Consider the following 17,403-nt stretch of genomic DNA (forward strand, 5'->3'; position numbering starts at 1 on the left):
CAGGAGAATACATTTAAACAAAACATGCGACTATTGTAACAAGAACTTCAGAGGACAAACAGCCCGACAGGTCACCAGGAATGTCTGGAACAAGGGACCACCATTGCTGCAGACATCAGATTCAAAGATGCAAACTTGATCAGTTTTCCCATGGGGGGGGAAAGTCTATTGAACTATTGCATTCACACCCCAATTCCAAAGGACAGGACAGTAACACCAATAAAACAAATTATTGCATTCCTATATCTAGATAACAATAAAGGGTGACACCACCACTCTTAGATGTAAGTGTGTATATTCCTCTTGCTACTCAGGCAGGGATCAGCATTCCAATGGATTAGAGTGCTATATTTTTTTTTTTGCTTTCCAATAGATAAGGGAGCTGTTTTCCTTTAACAAGAGCAAAATGCATTTCAAAGAAGGCTGCTGGCCATGCGGTCTGATGTTCTGTCCTGCTATTACTAGACTTCATTTAGGAAGCAACAGGGGAGGACTGGCAGGTGTTATGACTGACCCTCACCAGGAAGCACCGTTAACAGCAGGAAATACCCGCTGCATTCTATTCTCCCCACCCCGCTGTATCTGACAGCATGGCACAGCATGGTGTTCGAAGGATCCTGGAGTCATACGCTGGCTAACTCCAAACCACAGCTATACATTAAAAACACACACAAAATAAAGACAGAACAAGTCTATGGGGCTGTCTACACATAGAGGCCAGCCTGGTGTGTGGTGCTACTGCTTTAGTGCTAGAGTGAGAAGAAACCTTGGAGGGTGCGAAACACTTACTGTTAGCTATGTTGGAAGCAGTGTAACTGTCTGCCATTCCTGAGACCTGGCTGGCAATGCTGATCTCACTGGGCCTCCGGAATCCCCTGAACTGAGGGGTTGTAATGGGGGTAGAAAGGGACGCATTTTCCATGAAGACTGCACCATGAGACTGAACAACATCTGCTATGAAGTCGAAACAGGAAAATCAAAATATTAGACCAACAGACAGAGACCAGGCAAGACAAAATCAAGAGGCGAAAAGGAGGCAAACAAGGCAAGGATTGGCTTTCAGATGCAAAACCTTTCAAAGCGATTGGAGGCAAAAACATTTAATCTCGGTTCTCTTTTGAAAAGAAAGCAAAGACCAGCGCAGGCAAAAGGAGGGTTGGGGTCTAGCGTCTCTGATGGAGCAAAGCAAAAGAATCAGTATAAACCAAACCAGGAGAGGTTTGCTTGAGCAACATGAATAGAACGGGTGTCATTCAGACACATGTGAATATATAAAGCTGTATATATATATATTCAGCTTTATATATTCATGTTTAGCCAAAACAATGGGGGGAAGGGGAAAAAATCTTAATTTGGGAGACACTGGTTTTATAGCATCATTCAAACTAAAGGGAACATTTCCAAGGGGAGCTGTCATGCCAGGTGGGTCTTCATGTTGGTCTTGTATTTAAGGTGCGTTTACACTGCAATCCAAGGTGTGAGTGCAGCTCAGGCAGACACACCCATACTAGTTTCAATCTACACAGCCCAGGTAAGAGCAATGAAGACAGAGGCAGGGGGCTTGTACAGCCCACCTGAAACCCTGAGTACATACTCGCGTTGCTCGCCTGCGCCAGGATTTGTGCCACTACGTCTGTGATAGTTTTAGCTGTGCTAGTTTGATGAAAGCTAGCTTGGGTCTGCCTCCTCACACCGTAATTACGTCTCCACAGGCGGTGCAGACATACCTGTAGTTACTAAAAAATACAGCCACCATTTGTGAAACTAAAGGCCTCAGTCCATATTTAGGCTCCTCAGTAAAAGTAGCATGGGTGTTGAGCACTCACATTTCCCAGTAATTTCAATGGGATTTGGGGACATTCACCCTGTTTGCAAATAAGGCCACTTTCATTTAGGTACCTAAAATCTGGATTTAGAAACCCAACTTTAGGCCCCGAGGCTTGAAAAGTTTAGCCTTATCCTTCAGGAACTAAACACAAGGGGAATGAGGAATAAAAATCACGCTTACGTGGAGTGAATGTGTGTGTGTATGTGTATTAGTGGGAAATTAGCTCTATAATGCATATAACTGAAAAACTGTGAGATGTATGCGGACCTATTGGACAATCCTGCTTTTCTGAGAGAAAAACTATAAATTAAAAATACATTTTAAAGCAAATTATTACCTAGTGGCTAGCGCAGCAGATGAGAGTAAAGGTGACTTCTGTGTTCTTTTCCCAGCTGTTCCACTGATCTGCTGTGACTTGCTCAAAGCCACAGAACTTTTGGGTCTCATTTTCCTACCTATAATTTGCTGATAACAATACCTACCCATCTTACAGTGGTATTGAAAAGGTGAATTAATTAATGTTTGTGATGCACACGGAGAACCTCAATTTAAAGAAACCATGTACTGAAAGTGCAACATACCTAACAGAATGCAAAGCTGACATGGCAATCAAGCAAGTTTGCTACTTTTATCTTAAAGTTCTACACTGCTGCCCGTTACTGGAGAATCAGAATATCGGCATCTGAACTTTATTCACAACTGTTAACTGACTTTGTGCAAGCAGGCATAAAATACCAAAACAAGGAGGAAAATACCTCCCCTTCCCGGCAAGAAAAGTCAGCTGTAAATTTTTAATTTCAACTGTGTGGGAAATGATCTAACTAGAAATTAAATATCCTTATATATGGTCAGTCTGGCGTTTTATTAGCAACTGCACTAATGAGTCATCTCAATATTGATGCAAGAAGCCTATATGCCTAGTGCTACTGACCCGCGAGAGCTCTAAATTTGTGCTGTCTTTGATACTTGCAATTAACATGGGCCCTGGCCTAGAAATGACGTGAACTAGGCTGTTCTGACGGGAAAGAGAATGTCTGAAAGCAGTAGAACCTGGAGTTAAATGCTAGTAAAACACTTTAGTGCATTGCAGGAAATAAAGACTACAAGCTGATCAACTTAAAGCCATATGGACTGTCAGTGTTTATGGCACAGTTGGAGTCTGACCCTGCCTCTATGTGTTTCAGACACTGTCTGAGTTGTGCCTGAAAGATCCTCTGCTAGTGTCACCCTCTCCTTTGATGTACGCTCCCCTCATGTCCCTCTTTTCATTTTGCATTGAGCTGCGAACTATGAAGGTTGCTGCACAGTGTCTGTACTGCTGCACGTCTCATGCTTGTACAGGCACTATCTTCAATGAAAGATTAGAAAGGAAACACACTGAAGCCACATTCTGAAAAGAGGCACAAGTCAAGTGTGGGAGCTGATTACTGTTCTGCACTGAATAGAGATTTGGTGTGGTCCAGTGGACAGGAACCCTGGCGTAGGACACACAAGTCATGGGGTCTATTTCCAGCTCTGATACTAATTTACTGTGTGACCTTCACAAGCCACTTCCCCTTTGTAGATCTATTTCCCTCCTCCCCTTTGTCTGGCTTGTCTATTTAGCTTGTAAGTGCTCTGGGGCAGGGGCTGCCTCTGACTATGTGTTTCTACAGTGCCTTTTGGGGCCCGCAGTCTTACTATAATAAAAAGAGTGATGTATCAACAGGGCCTGGAGAATGAGTGATTTGAGCAGCTCTCCATTAAGTCAGCAGACACATGGCAGGGCTCAGCTGTGCAGTCTCTCCGACTCAGAGATTTTAGCCTGACTCGGAAAAGCGCTGAGTGCAGATTGGGTTCAGCTAACGTGCTAGCTAAGCCTGACTTTTTTCCCTAGTGGAGATACAGGGTAACATTCTGAGCTCAATTTCAGCTGGAGCCTAGCTTAAAAATTTTTATTTTTTTTTTAAATCAAGCTCTTACCTTGCACTATAGTAGGGGAAAAAACATAGAATTCAGCTCAGGCTTGGTTAGCATGTTTCAGCTCTGCCCAACCTAAATTCAACCATTTTTCCTCATGAAGACCAGGTCAGAGAAGTGGATCTTATTAAAGTTTCCACCCTCCACCTTCAATGGCATTTATACAGCTTGCTATTGAGCTAACTACATTGAGGACCCCTGTGCCTCACAGGATCAGGCCCACAATCAAAGGTGTGCAGAGAAAGCATGGGCAGAATCCTATTTTCAGGAAGTTTGCCAGGCTGTAAAAATTGACAGAATTGCTGCAGTAAAACAGACTAATGATCCATCTCGCCTGGTATCCTGACTCCTACACCAATGCCAGATGCCTCAGAGGAAATTATTTAACCCCAAGGCGCACACACCTGCTTTTGCAAAACTGTCACGCAAAGGGCTGGGGACACTTTTCTTCCCACCTGCAGCTGAGAATAACAGGTAGCAAGGACCAACTTTCAACCATGCCAATACAAGAGCGCTGCCTAGTGTGTCAAGCTGAAATCCCATCTATTGTGAAAGTGATTTACAAATTAAATCCTAGACGGTTCAATATAGGATCTCGTTTACTCACACAAGTGACTGGCAGACTCAGTGCATTACAAATCACTCAATATAAATTACTAACATTTTGCAGTTTTAAAAAAGTAAGGATAATGCAGCAACAAAAGGTCAGTTTCATTTAACTTGATGGGTACAATTTAGTTCTAATTAAGGTAATTTTAACTATGTGCTAAGAGGCCAATGTTTTCAAACTGAGGGGAACCTAAAGTTAGATGCATAAGTCACTGGAATGGGTGTTGTGGGTGACAAGCTCCTTGGAAAATCAGGCCCCTTATTTAGGTCTCTAGATACAGATTTAGGTCCCCGTTTTTGATTATATTGGCCTAAATGCACTTTGGATGCTAAAGATTTGGTCATGTGTTTTGTATGAGTAATCAAGACTTAGACTTTGTCTACACTAGCACTTATGCCAGCAAAAGCAAGGTTCTATTGTAGTTCCAAAGTGAGCAAAGGGCAGCGAGAGAAGAAAATCCTGTGCTCTCCAACTCTGGGGTGCATGGAAGCTTTAATACATAATCAAATGCCACACCTCTTCATTGTTAGACTTATTGTTCAGGGCGCTCAGTAATTGCTTCTCACCAAATGACCAGATTTGGGCAATCCTAATACACCAGTGGCACTGAGTTAAATCCTTGGGGTGTCAGGGTTGTGTGCAGTCAGGGAACAGGCTATTTCAATGTAGCACATTAGGCTGCAAAGGAATACACAGGCTGTGTTGGTGTGGCATCGAAGCAAGTTCTTCTCAGCAGTTTAAAAAAAAAAACTGGGTGGTGTTTTAAAGAAAATGCTTAACATTGGCCTAACTCTGCTCCCACTGAAGTCAGTGGGCAATGCTGAGTGCTTTGGAAAATCCCACCCTTAATTTCAAAAGCAACAGAAAGAAAGGCTTAAGCACCCTTTTATTAGTCCTGAAAATTCACCTGCAACCCTGTTAGTAGAGTCAGATATGAGCACAGTAGGCTACATTAAACTCTTGAGACACCGGAAGACGGGAGAAGAGTCTTTTACATGCATAGTCTTGGTCAGTCAGGCTAAGTGACCCTGCATCAGTGAACTGGACAGTGATCGTAGGCAATACTGTAGTGTCCTTTCCCCTGCCCTTTCTAGAAAACACTGGGGGAAAGATTCTCAAAAGGCACAAATGGCAATTAGGCACCTAACATCCATCTGTAGCTTTGAAAATCTCTCCCTGCATCATCTTCTATCCAGTGTAACCAATGGGAGGTGCTGCTGTTCTGAAATTACCATTCAGCACAGACATGAATCAGAGCTGCAGGATCACATGAGGCATATTTAAAAGGGGTGGAAAGAGTTTAAAAAAAAAAAAAAAGTTAAGAGAAAATAAATAAAGTTGAAAGTATCATTAACTGGCAGACATGGTATCGGCTGTAATCGAGAAAAAAATGGCCATGCAGCATTTTTGATAGCAACAAAACCCAAACTTGTTTTTAAAGCAGAAATTATTTGAAAAATCAAATAAGAAACCACCTCTGGGTTCTGAAAGCTTTGTCCACTCTATTTAGATGATGCAAAATTAGTGTCTAAATATCAGATGTGCATCTTTGGGGACATGACAATATCTGGTCACTTTCTGGTATAGACATACAATATAGGGTGAGTTAGTCTGTAGTTATGTGCTGACTGCACTGGCAAACTTTGCATACTGCAAGCAAAAACCACACGTCAGTTTCAAAGGCAGATTCTGTACACTGCATAAGCTTTCAGGGCAGGCCTCAAGTAAAAGCAAGCAAGCGTGGGGGCCTGGAGCCTTTCACCCACTCACTGCCTCTCCAGTAGCTCGACCAGAAGAAAAGGAAACTCATTGTCTGGACTCAATCTCCCCCTCCAGCACTGGCAGCAGAAGGGGAGACAACTCACAGCTCAGTTTCCACCATCACATCAGTGGCCTGCGGTCCCCCATTCTTGCTTGGGGCCCTTGTACAAGGACACACCATTATGCAGGTACTTCACTTGTCATAGTCAGATACACAGTGCAAAACTTTCAGCCCCCTGAGGTGGAAGAGCATTCTCCAAGGAGCACCCCAAGTACACAACACAAGACACTAGAAAAGGGTTGGTTACACACACTCAGCAAAAACGACATTTTTATTGGAAACATCTTGCCAATTCAGAACAGGAACAGGTATACTGGTTTCCATGAAGCTGTCCTGGCGCTGGAGAGCAACCAATGGGCTGCTTTCCACGAGGAGGATGGGGTTGTTCTGGACTGTCTCAACTAGAAGCAGTTGGGGAAGAAAACAAAAGGACAAGAACAACCAACATGTGGCCACGAACTGTAAAACATACAAACAATTACAATCAAACACTTGCAACTACAGTTCAGGGTCTTCTATAAAGGACAACCTTCAAGTAGAGGAATAGAAACTAATACAGATGGTCTTCCAAATAATGCCTAAATTCACTGTCTTACTAGTTAAAACAGTTATAATGTCAGAGGAAAGCATAGGAATGGCATTTTTACAACAGAAGAAAAGGAAATCCTCTTATGTAGCTGTTCAGACTGATCATTGACCATATTTTTACAGTATACATAATGGAATCTTCTTAAAGTGAGAAAATAATTCCCCAGAACAAGTGGAGATTTACTTTAACAAGAGTTTAAATTTGCACAGTGAGATGCACTGAAATAAACGGGACTTGCGTTCGATTTCAGAATGAATAGGGTTTTACTATAGACAAATTTGTTATGCTGAAAGAGGCCTGTTGCTGGCTTACATACAGGGAGATTAAAAGAACTGAAAGAAGGCTTTCCGAACACTACTCCTTTAGTTGAGCCATTTGCATGGGCAAAGGATGCAGCAGCATTTCAACAGAATGTGCCATGCACAGCTAGCTATAACTGGTCACCTAGTCCCCTCAGCTTGCTTCACCCACATGGGTACAGTTTGCTTTGTTGCACACGATCCATTATGTGGCGTTGCCCTGCTCCCTCATTAGTCCCCTGAAAGATCAAGTCCCTAACTCTCAGCCTGGCTGATCATGCATTTTGTTCCTACCTCAAATGCTGACTGGGATGTAAAATGGAGAACAACACACACAGGACATTGCATATTGACTCTCAGTGACTTGCAGGCATTATTTACTAATGACAACAATGGCATTTTGGATGTGAGGGGTTGAATTTGTAGAAAGAAATCCACTTGCCTGGGAACTTTTTAAAGAAGCTAAACCCTATGAGGCCAATCCTGTACACCTCATGGTTAAAACACCCCCTGACTGCAGCAACTGCATCCAGAGCACAGACATTGGGCCTTATGCAGACAACAGACAAAAACTGACGTACCCAGAAGAGCAGAATTGCCATCACCTAATGGGAACCTCTGGTAGCGCGGAACATTGAAGGGAGGCAACACGTGGAATCTCTTTTCCAAAAGGGGCTCAAGGCGTGAGGCAGATGGGTCTGCAGGATGGAACAGGTTATAGACTTGTTGGCAGGCTGGCCTCAGCTGAAAGACTAAGGAGAAAAGGGGGTGGGGGGGAAAAAACTCCCAAGTATTACAAGGTTATTTGTGAGGCTTGTACAAATCTATTTAAAAGGTTATTTATTACTTGCAAAATGCACCAATAGGGGAAAAAAGGACTTTAAGAGTGCTTACTTCTATCACACTCCAGTTGTAAGTCAAATGTGACAATTGATGTTTCTTTGGAACTTTCTTTACTAAATCACTTTTGGCAGCATATTTTTAGATTTTTGTTGTATAGCGCTAACTGACAAAGAAATTGTGTAATCAATATTTACAGGATTAGCTAGTACTTTATGTATGCTGGAACAATTCCTATATAATTTAGTTTTACAGTATGTTCTACAGTTCATCTCATCCAAATTACTGGATTTCCTCTTTGCAACTCCGAAAGCATTTTGTAATAGAAGGTATTTAAAATGTCCACGAAGTGGAACCACTGGTACATGCCAAAACCTACTGTCAAGAGCTGGGATGACGGTTTTTCTCAGTGCAAGGACTAGACCCAAGGGAGACCCAAACAGGAAGAAATCAGTGATCTCAAATTCAAATTTTCCAAGGTTTCCTCCATCCAACATAGTGGAACTACTAGATCGTCTGGATCCTGGGTCATTTCTCAGAACACTAGAATGTAAACTAAAACAACAATAAATTAATAAATAGAGTAAAAAGCCAACATTTTGTTCACAATTCTTTCTTCTTTTAGAAAAATGAACACAGATTGTACTGTGGTTAATCGTGTAGACAATTCTTCTTATTTTAACAAAAGGAGATGTGTCCATTAATCAGCTGTGCCAGTGAGCTACCTTATCAAAGCAGAGTCCCCTTGTTTCACTGCTATTATCCAGCCTATAAATTCAAGTTCCAAGTCAGCTACAATCTTTAGGATTCCTATCCCCACTCATCCAATCTTTAATATGCTCTTTGTGGGTTTGAGTAAAATGCCAGCTGCCACTACTGAAGTAATGATTTGCATGCTAGCAACAGCAAACAGAAATTACTACAGTACCATGTGAAAGACAGCATTTACAATCAATTTTAACTTAACTCCAACTATGCGTACTGTTATGATGGTCTGTCTTCTTGTCAACATAAGAATTCTTTTAATCATTTTTTCTTTTCATCACTCTATTTCTCAATGCTATGAAAAGCTGTGAACTGTGCTTACCCATTTCTTCCTCAAGGAAGTTGGACAAATGTTAGAGGATTACAAAAGAAAGAAAAAAGAAAATGGGAGGGGAAAGAGAAAAAAAAAGATAAAAATCTGCAAGAGGGTTTCCTACATCCTTGTGCACTGACTTCACGCCACACAGTTTTCTAACACATATACACATTTATACCACATGTACTACAGTGGTGATTTCCATGTGATGAACTGAGCAACTATGTGATAAAACTGCATTTATCATGCACCAGTGACATCCTCACCAGCATTCTGCACAGTAACCCATGTCATGATTATTCACATTTTAACCCCCCCCCTTGCCCCATCCTGAGGAACTTCAGAGAGCTGCAGTTAAAAAATAAAAAGCCTCTCCCTTAATTTGTTTTCTTTTCCCCTCTAAAGTGTCTAATTTCTTTACAAAATTCAATGGGCCTGAAGTGCAGGGCGGGCAATATGCAGGTTTAAAGGACTAGTGTAAGGTCCAATATTCTTGGAACTTCAACAGGGTTAGAAACATGAGCTTTCTTATCTGGGTGAGCTGGGAATCACAACAGGAAGAATTAAAACATAAAATACTGATCAATATCAACAGAATATTTTAAAGCTCTCTGTAAAATAGTTGAAAGATTTTCCCTGAAAAAATCTGTGGGATCGATGAATTACTTGACAGCTTGGTTCGACAGAAACGTTCTACTGGCATGGAATCAGGCTGAACCAAGCTCTGGGGCAGAATTCTAGTGGGTCACTGCAATTTGCCCTAGCCCTGCATGCAACGTGTGCTTATTCATTAGGGGCACTTCTGAACCGCAGTGGCTGCCAGACTGTGCTGTGAAGTCCTGCTACTGCTGTTGCCTTAGAGCCCCCCGTGAAACATGGCTGTGCGTACTGTGTTATCTGGGACACTGGGCAGCTGCCCTGGCATGCATCCTTCATCTGGGAAGGCTAGTCTGACAAACGAACAGCTGTAAATGGTGCACACAGTTGGAAAGAAGGTAATTGGTTTCACTCTGATTTTATTTTCTCACTGTGGTGGGTAAGGTAGTGCCCCAGAGGCAGTACCTCCACTGGCTGCAGTTCCAGACCGACGCTAATAAAACCTTTGCACTGTACCACTGTCATGTATTCTCTGTAATACACACACAGCTCTCTGTCTAGAGTTTGGGTTACCAACCAGAGCAAGTCACTAAACTCTCTTATACTATACACACAAATAACATCAAGACCGTGTTCAGCAATGAGAGCTAAAATGAGCCCGTTTCCTTTCTGTGATATGAATAATGCTCCATAATGTCGCACTGCTAGGATGTGTGATGTTAGAGTGTGTGCGCAAAAGGACAATCCTTTGGTAACATTAGAACCGTTTTAGCTGTCTGGGCTGCAACATGTTGGTCTTATGTGTAACTAAGACAACACGATAAGTAACAAGTTCACCCTGGTAGAGAAGAGCCAGTGCATTAGGAGCTTGTTTCAAATGAACACACAAAATGACAGGTGGCACATATATCAGGCAGGAATTATGGCAGGAATGAATTTTCTAGATGAGTTTCAATTTCTGTTACATTCCAAGCACCTTCCTTCAGCCTTCCTCAGGTCAGGAATGGGGAACAGAACACACATTCTAATAAACCATTTGGTACAGTTTTTCTCATTTTAGTCGACACGCAACAGCCCTTTCAGGAATAAAAGGAAATGAGATCTGAGGGGGAACTGGAATCCACCACGCCCAAAGCAATTCACACTGTCCTGCTCTCCCTTTAGAATGCAACAGCTGTGTTAATTAGACAAGATCCAATGGGGTTGAATAGCAAGTCATCTAATTGACAGTAATATAAAAACAACACAACCCGAAATATTGTAGCTGTGCAGAAGGACTGAATTTAAAAATAAAAGGGTAGTTGTCCCGCCAGATGATGCTCCGGCTTTGCTGGGCATTGTCCCAAAGAAGTCTGACACGCGAGTGAAAATGAATCTGTCTTTGGCATGTGTTAAAGTCTGCACTGGGCACCAATGGAAAGATCGCCATATGCCAGGCTGCCTGAATGACACATTTACGGTGCTCATTAGGAAAACTTGGGTCTCTCTCCTGCCAAGATCTCTGCACTACTCCATGTAACCATGTTACATCATGTCTTGGTTTTCATTGATACTAGTGATAAAGTTATGTAGTGATAGGACATTGTACTGGATGCCCTGTTGCTCATTAATCAATCATCATAAGCAGAGTGTAAGCAGATTGGGTCAATAATGTAATATGCTGATTATAAGCAATCAGGCAGCGGTAAACGTTATGAACCCGCCAGCATCCCTAGGCTCACTCCGAGCCCACCACTCGTTTTACAAAGTCAACAGGAAGCTGCTTGCCAGATGCCAAAAAAGGAGATCTTCCTTAGTTCAGTCCAGGATACATCCCTCTGGCTTCTAGAGCAAGCAAGGAGGAGAAAGCAATATGTTTTGGTTTGACCAGCATTTGCCTGTCTAACACAGGAGGCTGCCTTGATAAGCTATGACAAGAGACTGATTGTCTTTTATTAGCCTTCTGAAAAAAGCTTCCTGGTTTTCCTAAATGCAGCCATGTTTTTTAATATAGCAGTTCTGTGCCGCAATGCCATTCACTTTCATTCCTTCCCTCCTGTGTAAATCTTTTAGTCAAGGGCCCCTGACATGAGTAGAACCCAAGCCAGAATGGAAAGAGGACCCTTGCTGGTGTAATAGAATGTGGCTTGGAGTTGCATACTGGCCTCGTCACTTGTCAGGCAATGAAAGGGAAGGATCAGTAGAAAATGTTGAGAACTCTCCTATTCCACATGCTGATGGAAATGCTGCAGCCAGGAGAGAAGCCGTCTGCTTCAAAGATGTGCTCCTTGAACAGTATCTAAGTAGTGACAGGACCATCCTCTACGAAAGTAATTAAATGCTTAATAATAAATTACATGATTTTCTAGAGAACCTTTTAAAAAGTTCAGTGTTGTGCTACTTGAGAGCTGATATATATATAATAAGAAACTGAAACAGACTTTTAATGTAACTGAACAAGCTTCCTGGTTAGGAAGGAGGTACATATTAATTTGGAGGGGGATTGGGGGGGAGAAAGAGGGCAGAGGCGGCTTTGGCTGCCTCCACTGGCAACACAATAAATATACAACACTTTCCTCTGGCTGAGTCGATGGACTGGCGTATTCAGGAGGGTGTTATGGAAAAGATTTCACAAAAGGGAAAATTCAGGCTGAACATCAAGAACAAAAACCTTCCTCATCGCAAACTCTGTTGGAGTGGGGAGCAGTCTCCCAAGGGAAGTGATGGGGGCCCCCAAAGCTTACAGCACGTAAATGAAATGCTGTGCTCAGTCTAGGAACCTGGAGGGGACACTACTGTGCTTAGCAGGGATGGACTGGATGGGACCTAATTGGTCTTTTCCATCTCTAATACTTGGGGCTCTATTCTTTGAGGATCGAGGAGCATTTCATTTCCTCTCTCAGGGTTCCACTGCACCTCTGGCAGAGGCTTGGCTGGAACCACCCTTCAGAGCCAGTCAATCCTGCTCCTTAAACAAACAGTGTCAGGGTCAGTATTGGTCCTGCTTGACAGGACAGGCAATGGGCTGCTGCTGGAAAGGTAGCAAAGGGCCCTATGAACCTGAGAAGGGCCCAAGGTCGGCGTTCATATCCAGACTCAAAGTAGCCCACCATTTAGGGATCTCTCCTACCAACAGGCCAGCCAAGTCAGGATCAATTTTGATAGATTCCTTAAACTTAAAATGACACTTGACTCTAAGTTCTCTTGTCTCCTCAGCTGCACCGGTTACACACTTATTCTACTTACTCCATCCTGCTGCAGTAACATGGGAAAAAAGCAACCACCAACCTCATACTACTTGTCTGTGGCTGTTTTCCACACATTATAATGTGGATGCAACACAGCAGCAGCTCCTGGTTAATTTTGTCCCCACAATCACACAACATGGTAAAAACTGCTGGTAATTCCTCTGTAAAGCCCACACTCGCCAATGAAATCTGAACACATCTGATTTTCTTCAACAACTTTCCTCAACCTTGCCAACCCCGGGGTTAAAAAAACAACATGAAAACTGCACAAAGGCATGTCTCTTGCCCCTGGGCGTTCCTGACTCACTGTTCTTTTGAAATCTTACCTTGAAAGGAATGCCTGATGTTGCTTTATTGTGTCCATTTCGTAGGTTGACGAATCACTCCTTTTTCGAGGCAGCTGCTTCTTTGGATCCTCTCCATTGCTACGAGGAATATCAATGTTACTTCTGCTGAGATGTCTGCTGGCTTCCAGGTTGGAGCCACTGGAACAGTAACTGTTGTTCACAATTATTCCAGGAGACAAGAGGTCAGTGTCCTAGGATTTGAAACAAACAGGCCTATGCATCAGGCAGCGAAGTCAGAAGTACAACCACATTAGACCCTCCCTCTTCAAACTATCCCATAGCCTCCTACTTTGCTCCAGTTCAAATCTATCTATCTCTCATTTTCCTTACATACCTGCTCTAAGTGCACATCTTAATTTTATCTACTTTACCGACCTCATAGTGCAACTGAAAAGCTTAAAAAGGACACTAACAACTTGAATCTCCAGTCTCACTGTCTGGTAGAATAGGTGGTTTGACAGTCCTGACAAGATTATTCAGAACATCCTAGTTTGCAATGAACTTTCACTTGACAAATGTACTAAAAAAGACTAACTTTATAAGGAGTTTCTGGTTTTCAAACCTAAAACCAATCAACATTTCTATAGCCATTAGGCTGACGTATAATACAAAACAATACAACACAACACACCATTTTGCCAGGGTTGGGCAAATTCTACCTCATTAGTGACACAAGCACACACCCCAGAGTGCACACACCTGCCATGAAACTGGAAAATGGAGCTTTGGTCTGTCAGATGAAAGCCCTAAATAAATTAGAAACAATCTGTGTTCTTTAAAATACACTCTTACGTGCAGATAAGTGACTACAGCTGATATTATGGTATCACTGACAGAGTCCTAACCAGTCCTCCCTAGTGGCTATGCCATGGTAAAAGAAGGATGACTGGAGGTAGAATAGAGAAGGATTAAAGGCAGAACTAGGGATGGACGGGGAAGTTCTATGGCTAACAGGGTTCTCCTGACTGGTTTCTGATAGGCTGCATTACCTGCACACTCACAACACTTCCTCGTCGGCTGCTGTTCTGGCTCTCAGACACAGTCTGATTGCTGTAACATAAGGCATCAAATCCCAGGATTCCTCCTACGCAGTCCCCTACCAAACAGACCTGAAAGAGCAACCAGAGGTGAAAAAACCAAAAACAATCCCCCTCACTTTGAATTCACAGAAATACCTGCTCAAGGAATAAAGCATCTAATCCCAGGAAATGGGGAACACGAGATCCTTAATGTATTTATCAGTATCACCACTTAATCAGGTAAGCTCTCTCTCGCTAGCCCAAGTAGTTATGGAATAATTGGCCATCATGTCTGAGATGGGTGAGTTCTGATTCAGCTGTTATTCTATACCAGGCTATTAGCTACCTTAGAAGGTTTCCAGCTATGGAGCATGTCTGGCTTGAGGAGGGATTTGAGATGATTTCTTCCCACATGGGAGGTCTTGAAATCCATGATTATAAAAGGCAGAGAGAGGTAGAAGCACTTGTGATATAGAGAGGGGAAGGATGGTCCAATGATTAGGGCACAAGCCTGGTCTCAGGAGGCCCAGGTTCAATTCCCTTCTCATAAACTTCCTGTGCAACCTTGGGCAAATCACTTAGCCTCCCCGTGGCTCAGTTCCCCGTCTGTAATGTGGGGACAACAGCTCAGCCCTACCTCCCAAGATGCTGTGAGGATAAATACATTAAAGATTGTGAGGATCTCAGATGCTACAGTAACTGGGGCCAGAGGAATATCTAAAATAGATAAAGAGCATTTGTTACATCTCATTTGGAGAGATGCACCACACCTATGGTGTCTTTTGTTTAAACATCACATTTTTACAGCTTAATTTTTTAGCTCTAATTTGCATTTTCTTTTTATAAAAATTAATCTTCAATAAAAACAGTGTAAAATAAGGGAAAATCTTTTATCTTAAAAACAAAAAAGAACCTAAAAAACCATTTTCATAAACTAGCCAGCATTGTCAAACTTTTCCAGCTCTTACAGGAGATTAATAAAAACAGAGATTCAGAGGGAAATGGCTTTGCTTGCTCTTCATTTCATTGCTACCAAAAACAGCAGCTTACTCACCTGGCCGGTAAATGATGTGCCTTCTTGTGATTTAATGAACTCGTTGTACACTTGATTGGCTCTCAAAATTACCGTGGCTACAGCCTCCTGATACTGTGGGGATGATGTTGCTAGCAGAGGAAGTGCAGCGAGTGGAATGTGATCCTGACTATTGGAGAGGCAGCCTTCATCGTAACTGTAAGGGCTGAGACTGAATATAGGAGAGGAGATGAAAGAGACAGAGCTTTGCATTACAAGTTCACCATTGCAACCAGCACAATCAGCGTTTCAGATTATAAAAAAATCTCAAAGTACAAAAGCAGTGTGTTCTCTTGCTAGTCGAAATACCCTAGGGCTGGGGAAAACACACTTCTTTTCCTCTTAAACCTAAATCTTCAGAGAATACACACGATCAGAATGACCCTTGGACAATAACTCTGTAAATTCAAGTTTAAGTACTTATCTGATTGGTTTGAATAAATCAATCGCGGCACTCCGGCTGCATTGCTACTGGGTTAATTACAGCCATGTACGAAATTGAAGCTGGAAGGCTTACTAGTTAATTAATACAGTGAGCTCTCAAAGTGTGTGTATAGCCCTCATCAGTGTGAATCGTCCTCATCAAGGACAAAGCATACCCCATAGTGTTGATTACAGATGCACTACAACAGAGTAAAATTTTACAAACATACCTCTCTCCAAGATAAAGGAGCACTAACTTACTTGGATACCAGTGAAAAGGCTTCTGAACAGATGGCTGGGCAAGGGACTAGCTTGATTGCAATGTGTCCAAGAGCAGCTGGGTAATGTACCCTCATCACTGTGTCAAACACTGTTGTGATAGTATTGACATCTCCTTGTTTAGAATTCTGGTCACCACTTCCGGTATCCAGGATGTTTCCTCCATGGAGTACCAAGATTAGGACGTGGATTTTGCTTGGCTGCATTAATGGCTGCACTGATTCATCCTAAAAGGAAATGAAACAAAATATAATGAAAGTACTTTGTTATTTGCCCCAACAACATTTTATGTTTGTTTAGCTCTTTCTATCCCACAGCCCTTCTCAATGTACTTACAACCCTGCCCCTGAAATACAGGACCCTCCAGGAGACAGTCCAATTCCTACCCAACAGCAGCAAAACACACACACACTATCCATACAACTGTAACTAGTGCACTTCAAGATACACAACGGTGGGGAAGCGATTGATTTCAAACTCAAGAAGGAATCCTATAGTGAGGGTATCTTTAAAGAAACTTGATTCTCTCTTCCCGAAATGCCTGTGAGGTAATGCTGATTCCACAAAAGTGTGTGCAAAATAATCCCTTCTAACCTGCAGCATATTATTAAAGATCTGGATAATAACTATTGTTAGTGCTGAGTGTCACTGTCCCATCTCCTCTTTCACTAACATTCACTGCATCTGATCAGGTCCAAACATTCAACATATATTTAAGGTGCGCTCATATAATTTCCACAAAAACACTGCAGGAGTCCTGCACTAACACTTTATCCCTGTATGGTAATGAAGGCTACATTCCACAACTGACTAGGTTAACCCAAACGTCAGCTCTGAACATCCTTTTCATGGAATTCAATGTCCCTGAATTTTGTGCTCATGAAAAGGTGCCAGACTGACAGTTATGTAGAGTTACTCAAGTCCTAATTTTTCCCAGCACAGGTAATAACAGTGCAAGCTCTTCCCCACAGCCACCCAGTACCAGAGGACCCAAAGTCTATGGATGACGTGTCTATCTGTAACCTGGGGATAGTGATACTCACCCAACTCAAACATGCTTTGAGATGTGTAGATTTTAGTGCCTAAAGGGACCATTCTGGTCATCTAGCCCAATAGTTCTCAACCTTTCCAGGCTACTGTACCCCTTTCAGGAGTTTGATTTGTCATGTGTACCCCCCCAACCCCAAGTTTCACCTCACTTAAAAATGACTTGCTTACAAAATCAGACAAAAATTACAGACGTGTCATAGCACACTATTACTAAAAATTGCTTACTTCCTCATTCTCATCATATAATCACACAATAAAGCGATTGTAATATAAATAGTGTACTTAGAGTCCAGTGTGAAATTTGAGCCTGTTTTTCACTTGTGAGCCTTGTCTGAAGCTGGATCTGAAGCTGAAGGTGGTG

General features: G+C 42.4%; 1 protein-coding gene across 1 annotated transcript in view; it reads right to left on the reverse strand.

Annotated features, from left to right (window-relative positions):
• PITPNM2 (phosphatidylinositol transfer protein membrane associated 2) overlaps positions 1-17,403 on the reverse strand; it is a 166,318-nt gene that overhangs the window by 23,680 nt on the left and 125,235 nt on the right. The window contains 8 exon segments of the mRNA XM_067539649.1: positions 790-954; positions 6,471-6,620; positions 7,689-7,859; positions 8,327-8,502; positions 13,179-13,390; positions 14,189-14,308; positions 15,273-15,462; positions 15,975-16,219. Of these exon segments, the coding sequence (XP_067395750.1) occupies positions 790-954; positions 6,471-6,620; positions 7,689-7,859; positions 8,327-8,502; positions 13,179-13,390; positions 14,189-14,308; positions 15,273-15,462; positions 15,975-16,219 (1,429 nt within the window).

Source organism: Emydura macquarii, unplaced genomic scaffold (genome assembly GCF_026122565.2).
Source record: "Emydura macquarii macquarii isolate MOO-44397 ecotype Brisbane River unplaced genomic scaffold, CSIRO-AGI_Emac_v2 contig_554, whole genome shotgun sequence".
In the NCBI taxonomy this organism is placed as follows: domain Eukaryota; kingdom Metazoa; phylum Chordata; order Testudines; family Chelidae; genus Emydura; species Emydura macquarii.